The sequence below is a fragment of the Capricornis sumatraensis genome, chromosome 10 (assembly GCF_032405125.1).
Source record: "Capricornis sumatraensis isolate serow.1 chromosome 10, serow.2, whole genome shotgun sequence".
Lineage (NCBI taxonomy): Eukaryota > Metazoa > Chordata > Mammalia > Artiodactyla > Bovidae > Capricornis > Capricornis sumatraensis.
Window position 1 is genome coordinate 56,756,474 of NC_091078.1, and position 12,508 is coordinate 56,768,981.

A 12,508-nucleotide genomic window follows, 5' to 3' on the forward strand; every position below is an offset into this window, starting at 1 on the left:
GACTCTCAGGAGTTATCAGTTCTTTGGTGCTCTGCCTTCTTTACGGTCTAGCTCTCATAACCATGCATGATCACTGGGAAGACCATAGCCTTGACTATATGGACCTTTCTTGGCGGAGTGATGTCTCTCTCTGCTTTTCAACACACTTGTTTGCTTTCCTGCCAAGAAGCGATAATCATCTTCTGATTTCATTGCTGCAGTCACCATCCGCAGTGATTTTAGAGCCCAAGAAGAGGAAATCTGTCACCACTTCTACCTTTTCCCCTTCTATTTACCATGAAGTAATGGGGCTTGATGCCATGATCTTAGTTATGTTTTGTTTTTTTTTTTTACTATTTAGTTTCAAGCCAGCTTTTTCAGTCTCCTCCTTCACCTTCATCTTTAGTTCTTTAGTTCCTCTTTGCTTTCTGCCATTAGAGTGGTATTATCTGCATATCTGAGATTGTTAATATTTCTCCCACCTATCTTAATCCCAGTTTATAACTCATCCAGCCTGGCATTTCTCATGATGTGCTCAGCATATAAGTTAAACAAACAGGGTGACAACAGACAACCCTGTGGTATTCCTTTCTCAATCTTGAACCAATCAGTTGTTCCAGTTGGGTTCTAACTGTTGCTTCTTGACCCACAAACAGGTTTCTCAGGAGACAGATAAGATGGTCTGGTATTCCCATCTCTATAAGAGCTTTCCACAGTTTGTTATGATCTACACAGTCAAAGGCTTCAGTGTAGTCGATGAAACAGAGGTATATGTTTTTCTGGAATTCCCTTGCTTTCTCTGTGATCCTGCAAATGTTGGCAGTTTGATTTCTGTTCCTCTGCCTTTTCTAAAACCCAGCTTGGATATCTGGAAGTTCTTGGTTCATATAATACTAAAGCCTAGCATGCAAGATTTTAAGCATGACCTTATTAGCATGGGAGATGAGTGCAATTGTCCAGTGGTTTAAACATTTTTTAGTACTCTCTTCTTGGGAATTGGGATGAGGATTGACATTTTCCAGTCCTGTGGCCACTGCTGTGTCCTCCAAATTTGCTGACATATTGAGTGCAACACTTTTACAGCATCATCTTTTAGAGTTTTGAATAGCTCTGCTGGAATTCCACTACATCCTGTAGCTTTATTGACAGCAGTGCTTCCTAAGGCCTACCTGACTTTGCACTCCAGGTTGTCTGGCTCTTGGTAACTGACCACAACATCGTGGTTATCAGGTTTATTAAGATCTTTTTGGTACAGTTCTTCCACGTATTCTTCCCATCTCTTCTTGATTGCTTCAGCTTCTACTAGGTGTCTACCATTTCTGTCCTTTATTGTGTCCATCTTTGGGCAAAATATTCCCTTGATCTTTCCAGTTTTCCTGAAGAGATCTCTAGTCTTTCCCCTTCTGTTGTTTTCCTCTATTTTTAAGCATTGTCATTGAAGAAGGCCTTCTTGTCTCTCCTTGCTATTCTTTGGAACTGTGCATTTATTTGGGTGTACCTTTCCCTTTCTTCCTTGCTTTTTGGTTCTCTTCTTTCTTCAGCTATTTGTAAAGCCTCCTCAGATAACCAGTTTGCCTTCTTCCTTTTCTTTTTCTTTGGGGTGGTTTTGTTCAATGTCTTCTGTACAGTATTACGGAACTCTGTCCATATTCTTCAGGCACACTGTTACCTAGATGTAATCCCTTGAATCTATTCATCACCTCTGCTGCATATTCATAGGGGATTTGATTTAAGTCCTACCTGGATAACCTAGTGGTTTTCCCCACTTTCTTTATTTTAAGCCCAAATTCTGCTATGAGAAACTGATTATCTGAGCCACAGTCAGCTCCAGGTCTTGTTTTTGATGACTGTATACAGCTTCTCCATCTTTGGCTACAAAGAATGTAATCAATTTGATTTGGGTATTGACCATTTGGTGATGGCCATGTGTAAAGTGGTCTTTTGTGTTGTTGGAAAAGGGAGCTTGCTATGACCAGTGCATTCTGTTGGCAGAATTCAGGTAGCCTTTGCTCTGCTTCATTTTGTACTCCAAGGCCAAACTTACCTGTTACTCCAGGTATCTCTTGACTTCCTGCTTTTGCATTCCAATCCCCAATGATGAATAGAACATATTTCTTTAGTTTTAGTTCTAGGAGGTCTTCTAGGTTTTCATAGAACTGATCAACTTCTTCGGCATTGGTGGTAGGGCCATAGACTTGGATTACTGTGATGTTGAATGACTTGCCTTGGAAATGAACCAAGATCATTTGGTCATTTTTGAGGTTGCACCCAAGTACAGCATTTTGGACTGTTTTGTTCATTATGAGGGCTAGTCCGTTTCTTCTATGGGATTCTTGCCCACAGTAGTATATATAATGGTCATCTGAATTAAATTTGCCCATTCCTGTCCATTTTAGTTCACTGATTCCTAAGATGTCAATGTTTATTCTTACCATCTCCTGCCTCACCATGTTCAAGTTACCTTGATTCTTGGACCTAACATTCCAGATTCCCATGCAGTACTTTGCAGCATCAGATTTTACTTCCATCACCAGACACATCCATAGCTGAGCATTGATTCTGCTTTGGCCCAGCAGCTTCATTCTTTCTGGGACTATTAGTAGTTTTCCTCCATTCTTCCCTAGTAGCATATTGGAAACCTTCTGACTTTGGTTAGATCTTTTTGTCTTTTTAAACAGTTGATGAGGTTCTCACAGAAAGTATACTGGGGTAGTTTCCATTCCCTCCTACAGTGGATCTTGTTTTGTCAGAACTCTCCACTATGACCCGTCTGTCTTGGGTGGCCCTACATGGCATAGCTCATAGCTTTTTTGAGTTACACAAGCCTCTTCACTCCACAACAAGGCTGTTATCTGTGAAGGGGTTTCCAGATGACTCAGTGGTAAGGAATCTGCCCATCAATACAGGAGACTGGGGTTCTATGCCTGGGTCAGGAAGATCCCCTGGAGGAAGAAATGGCAACCCACTTCAGTATTCTTGTCTGAAAAATCCCATGGACAGAGGAGCCTGGAGGGCTGCAGTCCATGGGGTCTCAAAGAGTTAGGCACAATTTAGTAGCACACTGAGCACACTGTTATTATAGTTGTCATTATTAAATATAGTTGTGGGTCACAAATATAACATTAGTCCTAATAACAGTATAATAAGAAGTTTTGCAAACTCAAACACAGTTGATTGGAATACACTCAATTGGATTACTGTGTCTTAGTATACTTTACTCAGGCTTCTTTTCCCAAAGAAAGGCAATGCCAAAGAATGCTCAAACTACTGCACAATTGCACTCATCTCATACACTAGTAAAGTAATAATTCTCCAAGTCAGGCTACAGTAACATGTGAACTGTGAACTTTCAGATATTCAAGCTGGTTTTAGAAAAGGCAGAGGAACCAGAGATCAAGTTGCCAACATCCACTAGATCATCGAAAAAGCAAGAGAGTTCCAGAAAGACATCTATTTCTGCTTTATTGACTACACCAAAGCCTTTGACTATGTGGATCACAATAAACTGTGGGGAATTCTCCAAGAGATGGGAATACCAGGCCGCCTGACCTGCCTCTTAAGAAATCTGTATGCAGGTCAGGAAGCAACAGTTAGAACTGGACATGGAACAAAAGAGTGGTTCCAAATAGGAAAAGGAGTACATCAAGGCTGTATATTGTCACCCTGCTTATTTAACTTATATCCAGAGTACATCATGAGAAATGCTAGGCTGGATGAAACACAAGCTGGAATCAAGATTGCCAGAAGAAATATCAATAACCTCAGATATACAGATGACACCACCCCTATGGCAGAAAGTGAAGAACTAAAGAGCCTTTGGATGAAAGTGAAAGAGGAGAGTGAAAAAGTTGTCTTCAAGTTCAACATTCAAAAAACTAAGATCATGGCATCTGGTCCCATCATTTCATGGCAAATAGGTGGGGAAACAGTGGAAACAGTGTCAGACTTTATTTTTGGGGGCTCCAAAATCACTGCAGATGGTGATTGCAGCCATTAAATTAAAAGATGCTTGTTCATTGGAAGGAGAGTTATGACCAAGTTAGACAACATATTAAAAAGCAGAGACATTACTTTGCCAACAAAGGTCCATCTAATCAAGGCTATGGTTTTTCCAGTAGTCACGTATGGATGTGAGAGTTGGACTATAAAGAAAGCTGAGTGCCGAAGAATTGATGCTTTTGAACTGTGGTGTTGGAGAAGACTCTTGAGAGTCCCTTGGATTGCATGGAGATTCAACCAGTCCATCCTAAAGAAGATCAGTCCTGAGTGTTCATTGGAAGGACTGATGCTAAAGCTGAAATGGCAATACTTTGGCCCCCTGACATGAAGAGCTAACTCATTTGAAAAGACCCTGGTGCTGGGAAAGATTGAAGGCAGGAGGACAAGGGGATGACAAAGGATGAGATGGTTGGATGGCATCACCAACTCAATGGAGATGAGTTTGAGTAGACTCTGGGAGTTGGTGATGGACAGGGAGGCCTGGCATGCTGTGGTCCATGGGGTCGCAAAGAGTCGGACACGACTGAGCAACTGAACTGAACTGAACAGGCTCCTTTTAAACTAGCTTCAAAAAACAATGAAAGTATTATATTTTATGGAAAATATATTTTAACTACCATTATTTAAATAAGATCATGGTTTATATGTTTAAGACTTAAGGAAAGTCTAAAATGATCTAATAGAAAATTATCAAATACCATTTAGCTGCTTTAGTTTCTTTCCTCAGAATCTTCACCAAAACATTGTCTGCATAAAACTGTTTCTGTGATGGTAGAAAAGGAAGAATTTGCTTTAGTGGCCTTTAGTGGTTCAGCATATAATGATTTGATATGGTAATGTATTGTATTTGCCCAGTAGGGAATTTTGAATGGTATGTGCTGTTCATGTATGGTAATGAGTAAGCTCAGTACAGGTTCTACAGTGATCCTGAAGTACCATACATGGTCACCAAGATGCCAGTAGCAGCATCTGACATTTGAAGTATTGAGTGAATTAATGCTCAGCTTCAATGTAAACCTAGCATGTTCACAAACAGCTGCTGTAAGATGTATCAGGACAGTTATGCTTATTCTTTTTAATAACAAATGAGCAAGATGTTTCCAGGAGGCTGTATGTATGCTGTTCAGTTCAGTTCAGTCACTCAGTTGTGTTTGACTCTTTGTGACCCGATGGACTGCAGCATGTGAGGCTTCCCTGTCTTATCACCAACTCCTGGAGCTTGCCCAAACTCACGTCCATCGAGTCAGTGATGCCATCCAGCCATCTCATCCTCTGTCATCCCCTTCTCCTCCTGCCTTCAATCTTTCCCAACATCAGGGTCTTTTCCAGTGAGTCAGTTCTTCCCATCAGGTGGCCAAAGTATTGGAGCTTAACTTCAGCATCAGTCCTTCCAATGAATAGTCGGGATTCATTTCCTTTAGGATGGACTGGTTTGATCTCTTTGGGGTCCAAGGGACTCTCAAGAGTCTTCTCCAACAACACAGTTCAAAAGCATTAATTCTTCAGCGCTCTACTTTCTCTATGGTCTAACTCTCATGTTCATACATGACTACTGGAAAAACCATAGCTTTAACTAGATGGACCGTTGTGGCAAAGTAATATCTCTGCTTTTTAATATGCTGTCTAGGTTGATCATAGCTTTTCTTCCAAGGAGCAAGTGTCTTTTAATTTCATGGCTGCAGTCACCATCTGCAGTGATTTTGGAGCCCCCCAAAATTAAGTCTCTCACTGTCCATTGTTTCCCCATCTATTTGCCATGAAGTGATGGGACTGGCTGCCATGATCTTAGTTTTTTGAATGTTGAGTTTTAAGCCAGTTTTTCACTCTTCTCTTTCACTTTCATCAAGAGGCTCTTCAGTTCCTCTTCGCTTTCTTCCCTAAGGGTGGTGTCATGTGCATATCTGATATTGATATTTCTTTTGGCAGTCTTAATTCCAGCTTGTGCTTCATCCATCCCGGCATTTAGCATGATACACTCTGCATATGTTAAATAAGCAGGGTGACAGTATACAGCCTTGTGTACTCCTTTCTGATAGCTCAGATATATGCTGTAAGATAAGTTTTATAGGAACTGTACAGTTTGTACCTTATGTTAATGACTAATCATGATTGTCGTATAAAAGTACACGAGTCATTGGTGTACTTAGAAATCTGACCCACTTAAAAGACTGTGCAAGCAATTTAAATTAATGGGAAAATTTCTCAGGGACTGAAATACCTGGAAAATTAGAAAGATTGTTCTTCAGCAAATCAGAAAGCACCCGTGGAGTGTTTGGCTCAAAAACACTGTGCCTCACCATTTTATTCTTTCAGCAGTCCTGTCTGAGGGGTTGGTCTTTGTGGAATCCTGTTTTCTTCAGATGTCATTAAAAGACATTTGTTGTCAAAGCCCTTTCTGACTGAGGTGGAGTTTATATAAGAGCTATAGCTCAGACTGCGTTTGTGACAAAGGCAGTTTGGCACTAGTTCCAGCTCAGTGCCTTTGTGCTCAGGTGACCTTGATCAAAGTGGGCTCCCCTGTGGGGTTCTCAGCATCTTCACCCATAAATGTTAAGGTTGAACCAAAAATCTGTTGTGGGATGTTGTCCATGCCATTCATTCAACAGGAGTTTGTTGAACACCTAGTAAGTTCAGCACCATTTTATAACTGAGGGTTCAGTTCAGTTCAGTTCAGTCGCTCAGTCGTGTCTGACTCTTTGCAACCCCATGAATCGCAGCATGCCAGGCCTCCCTGTCCATCACCAACTCCCAGAGTTCACTCAGACTCACGTCCATCGAGTCGGTGATGCCATCCAGCCAACTCATCCTCTGTGGTCCCCTTCTCCTCCTGCCACCAATCCCTCCCAGCATCAGAGTCTTTTCCAATGAGTCAACTCTTTGCACGAGGTGGCCAAAGGACTGGAGTTTCAGCTTTAGCATCATTCCTTCCAAACAAATCCCAGGGCTGATCTCCTTCAGAATGGACTGGTTGGATCTCCTTGCAGTCCAAGGGACTCTCAAGAGTCTTCTCCATCACCACAGTTCAAACGCATCAATTCTTTGGCGCTCAGCCTTCTTCACAGTCCAACTCTCACATCCATACATGACCACTGGAAAAACCATAGCCTTGACTAGATGGACCTTAGTCGGCAAGGTAATGTCTCTGCTTTTGAATGTGCTATCTAGGTTGTCATAACTTTTCTTCCAAGGGGTAAGCGTCTTTTAATTTCATGGCTGCAGTCACCATCTGCAGTGATTTTGGAGCCCCCCAAAATAAAGCCTGACACTGTTTCCACTGTTTCCCCATCTATTTCCCATGAAGTGATGGAACCGGATGCCATGATCTTCGTTTTCTGAATGTTGAGCTTTAAGCCAACTTTTTCACTCTCCTCTTTCACTTTCATCAAGAGGCTTTTTAGTTCCTCTTCACTTTCTGGTTCAGTGACATGCAAAACCAGAAATAGATTCCTGCCGGCTGGTGCCTAGATCCTAGTAGGGGGAAGAGATCATCCTTAATCAAATAGCCCACAAATAAATATGTCAACCCAGCCTTGGGAAATGCCATGAAGAGCTGGTGGAGTCCTGGGACTGAAGAAGTTCCTAATTGGGAGGTTTATCTCACTCAGAAGGGAGACCAAGAAGGGCCTCCTAGGGGAGTGAGAGGTGCTGGAGGACGTGGCTGTAGTGGAGAGGGATGGGAGGCACTGAATTCTAAGCCCAGCAACTTGGCCACCTTATCTCACGGCATCTCGATTTCCTCATCTCTAAAAATGGAACTGACATCAGGAGCTTTTCATGCTGTTGTAGGTTTCAGGACAACTTGTTTGAAAATACCCAGCACCAGGCAAATTACACTGCATTGCATTTCTAAGAATAGCTTTGGAAGCAGAGATGTACTGTTTTGTACATGGATTTTTAGATGTGGGGAAAGAGTGAAAACAGCTTTGAGGATTCTTTTATTAAAATGTCTGGGTTCGCTTTCGGCCCTGGAAGGTCCCTGGCTTTCCTTAATCATAGAGCCAAGTTTGCATCACTTGACTTTGAAATCCTGGGAATGACCTTGCTGCATGATTCAGTGACAGAGGACTGAGCTTTAGGAGCTGGCAAAAGGTTAGATATCCCTTGCCATTTATACACGAGAGGAGGAGGCTGATCGCATGAACAACACTGGTGTGAGGAGGCAGCCCCTGCCCCATTGTCCTCAGCTTTTCTGTCTTCTCTGTATGCTTAATATTTCATTTGGAAACGGTGGACACTTTCTGCAGCTACTTGTGGGTGCTTATGCAATTCCTTCTTGAGATAAAGTGAGGCTAACACTCTCATAACTCTTCAAGGCCTGAGGATTACTCCTTTAATCTTACAAAAGCAAACAGGAGGACAGAAATAACCCATCAATTGTTTCAAATGAAAATGGCCAACAATAATAAATAATTGCCACAATAACTTGAGGTTAAGGTCTTCATTTGTTGGAGGCCTTTCAAGAATTTGAAGCTTTTCTCCAAGTTAATTTTTCACATCTTGTTTGTTTCCTCAGAGTGTTGCTTCCAAAAGCAAGGCCATTAGATCTCTTGTTACATATGTTATTCTTGTTGACATGCCAGGCATGCAGGAAAGTGAGGTCCTCTCTTCATAGATGGGTAATGCTAATTCCTCCCTTGCAAAAATCCATATTTCAAAGTATTATAGCCTGCTGAGATTTTGGAGAGTTCTCTTCTCTTTCATGCTGTATTAATGGTTGCAAACAGCAATGAACATGTTAATTTAAGTGGAAAAGGAATTTGTTGGAAAGATATGGTTCAGAGCCTAGGCAGGAAGGGGAGGCAAGGCTTAGCCCAAAATGTCAACTCTGGGCTCTCAACTCCTCTGCAGCTGCCTTAGATGATCTCAGAGAGCCCTAGTGTCTTTGGGCAGCCCTTAGAATTCAAGGCCCCAGTTGGCAGCATCCACCACCCACACTGAGGCCACTTGACTACCCTTAGATTACATGACTGCACTTAGTTAAGTGCCCACACTTGAATGACCAAAAGGAGAGCAAAGGCAGGGTCTGCCCCCTCTACTGCTTATCTTCCTCTCCTACCTATTTTGAGATTCCCTCCAAACAGGAAGTTTACAGGATCCTGAGTAGCCAAAAATAGCAACTATCCATCATTCAGGGTTTCTCAGGTGGCACTGGTGGTAAAGAACCCGCCTGCCAGTGCAGGAGATGCGGGTTCGATTTCCTGGGCTCTGGAAGATCCCTTGGAGAAGGGGATGGCTACCCATTCCAATATTGTTGCCTGGAAAATCCCATGAACAGAGGAGCCTGGTGGGCTACATCCATAAGGTCACAAAAACTCAGACACGACTGAAGCAACTTAGCATGCACACACACGCATCCATCACTCAAACCCTTGTAGGCTTGGTCACATCTGCTACCAACTGGTTGGCCAATCAAAGACTGTTCTCCAGCGTGATTTTTGTCTGAAGCTCACATCACCTAATAATTGTCAGTCTCATGTGCGTCTTCATCCTTGCCACCACCATCATACTCATCTCGTTGATGGTCTGTTTACCCCACAACTCTCTCCTGGGCTGCCATTTCCCTCCATCTCACTCTTCAAACATCCCTCCCTCCTCCTTGCCTTTCCTGGTCTTGGACTCTGCTTTTATTTCACTGCAAAGTAGAGGCCTTCCCAGGGGAACTTTCATTTCTTCCTACCACACTTCTACTGATGCATCTGGGCCATGTGCCCCATTTTCTTACTTCATACCAGCTGAGGCCAGCCCCTCTGTTTGTTCACCAGGCCACCCAGCAACTGTGCCTTGTCATCTCTTCATTACTTGCCCTCTGTCTAGTAGATCCTTCCCAGTATCATGTAAATATGCCATGTTAATTCTTTTCTGAAAATAAAAAAGCAATTTCTTTGAGCCCATTTCCCCCACCAGCTGTCATCCTATTTCTCTGCTTTCCTTTACTGAAAAACTCCAAAGAATTGGCTATGCCCACTGTTCGCATTTCTGCTACCCCTACCTCTCTTAGACCAACTCTAGTCAAGCTTTATCCCTGACACTACACTTCAGAAGTTCTTATCAAGATCACCAATGACCTCCAGATGGCTAATTCCAAAAGCCAGTTCTGATTTTTCATGTTAGTTTGCCACATTTGACGAAACTGATTACTCCTTTCTTGAAGCATGTGGCTGCTTGGAGACTGTCTTGATTTTTCTCCTGTCTCCTTATTCATTCTTTTTCTGTCTCCTTTGCTGGCTTATCATCATCATCTTTAACTCCTAAGTGTGAGCCCCCCTTCTCTATTTACATGCATTCCCTAGTGGTCACTTCTAATCCACCCCAAATGTGTATCTCTGTCCCTGACCCCCTGCTTCTACTCCAGACCATTACATCCAGCTCTCTGAGCATCTCTTCTTAAAAATCCAGTAAGCACTTGAATGTTCTCTGCTGACCTTCTATACCTTTGGTCTTTTGCATCTTGATAAATGACACCTCTTTCCTTCCAGTTGTTGAATCTAAAATTCTTGCAGCTATCCTTGCCTCTTCTCTTTCTTGAACACCCTTCTTGCAGTCTGTGAGCAAAATATATTGGCACAATTTTTGAAACATCTAGAATATAACCTCAGCTTCTACCCCTGTGATCTGAACTGCCATTTTCTTACCCCTGAATTCTTATAAGAACCTTCTCACCAGACTCTCTCTTTCCTTCCGACTGAGTACACTCACCATGCACATCACAGCCAGTGTGAGCCTTTATATATGGAAGTCAGGCCATATCATCCCCTGTTCAGAGCCCTGCAGGATCTCCTGTCTCAGAGGCAAACTAAGGTCCTTGTGATGACTCCATCCCTTCAGCACTAAGCCCATTCCCCTCCCCACTCTGCCCCTCACTCGTTCCTCTCCAGCCACACTAGTCTCCTTGCTATCCTTGAACACACCAGGCATGACTTTGCTAGTTCCCAAATTCTGTGCATCTTGCTATCTTTCTTCCTTCCGGTTTCTACTGAGAGGCCACCTCATCAGTGCAGCTTCCCTGAACCAGCTTATTTAAAATTGCACCCTACTCTCCCTCGAACTATGGTGCCTTCTTTCCTTCTTAGCCTTTGTAAGTTTTCTCCGTTGCTCTTACCACAACCTGATCTGTATATTTGATTCTTTGTGTATATGTTTTTTGTCTCCTTAAAGCTACAGAAAGGCAAGAACTCTCTTTTGTTCACTGCATTCTCTAGCCCATAAAATAGTGATTGGCATGTCGTAGGTGCTTAGAAATATTTGAGTGAATTATCCTATAACCAAAATCCATGATTAGGTTATTGAAAGAAGGTGAAAGTGAAGTCTCTCAGTCGTGTCCTACTCTTTGCAACCCCATGGACTGTGGCCTACCAGGCTCCTCTGTCCATGGGATTTTCCAGGCAAGAATACTGGAGTGGGTTACCATTCCTTCTCCAGATCTTCCTAACCTAGGGATTGAACCTGGGTCTCCTGCATTGTAGGCAGATGCTTTACCATCTGAGCCACCAGGGAAGTTGATTAGGTTATTAAATGTGTTATAATTTTCCAAGTAGGATACACTAGATTTCACATGAGCCATAGGATGGCCTAGTGAGTGAGTTAGGCTACACACCACAGAACCCCGGCCATGCTTAGATGTGGAAGCTGAGGCCCATGAGGGCTGGCTGGGTATCCCAGAACACATGGCTTATTAGTGGGTTCCTGGGACTTGTAGTCCTGATCCAGAGGAGTTTCTCCCACCTGCCTCCCCTGCTCTCAGCTACCTGCTACATTCCATGTTACTAATATATTAGTGAAAGTTTTAGCACACTTATTGCTGTTCATTTTTCCTTTTAGCGTTGATGAGAAAACCTCGTATCTAGCTCTGGGGGCTGTGAAGAATATCTCCCTAAATATCTCCATCTCCAACCTTGGGGATGATGCCTATGATGCCAACGTGTCATTCAACGTTTCTCGGGAGCTCTTCTTCATCAACATGTGGCAGAAGGTAAGACGGCCCTGTGTCTAGTGCATTTGCTGACTTTCATCATCGCCTGGAATATGCAGTGATCTTGCAAATACTGTTACTTTGTGCGGAGGCTCATTTGGAATTATTAGAATGATTTCCTCCTGGACTTAGCATTGTTGGTAAAGCCAAAGAAGAAACTGAATACCCACTGTGCATTGGAGCCATATCTATATTTGACACCACCTCCCATCCCTTCTATCTTGTGAAATCCTCTCCACACAGTTGTATTCTGGCCCCTTCTCTGAGATTGTACAGTCATCATCTCTGGCACACGCATGTTCTACAGAATTCATGCTTTAGGTCAGCAGTGGTTGTGAAAGACCAGATAAGAAATGAAAGCAAATCACTGCTTATCATGTGAGTTATCACCAGTGATGCCTTTGATGTTTTCCATTCAAGGGTCATGAACATCGGCCTTTGCTTTGGCATATTGACTTATTCCTGAAATATTTTAGTGAATTGAGGAAATTAAATTACTTCCATGAATTGAGTGAGTTTTTAAGAGCAATTTAATTTATTTGAATGATGTTTAAATAGCGT

The 12,508-nt window shown here is 42.6% G+C and overlaps 1 protein-coding gene across 1 annotated transcript in view; it reads left to right on the plus strand.

Annotated features, from left to right (window-relative positions):
- The window catches only part of ITGA9 (integrin subunit alpha 9), a 367,113-nt gene that overhangs the window by 220,513 nt on the left and 134,092 nt on the right, over positions 1–12,508 (plus strand). Inside the window, exon 18 of the mRNA XM_068981673.1 lies at positions 11,797–11,947. Coding sequence (XP_068837774.1) covers positions 11,797–11,947 — 151 coding nt within the window. The remainder of the gene's footprint in view (positions 1–11,796; positions 11,948–12,508) is intronic.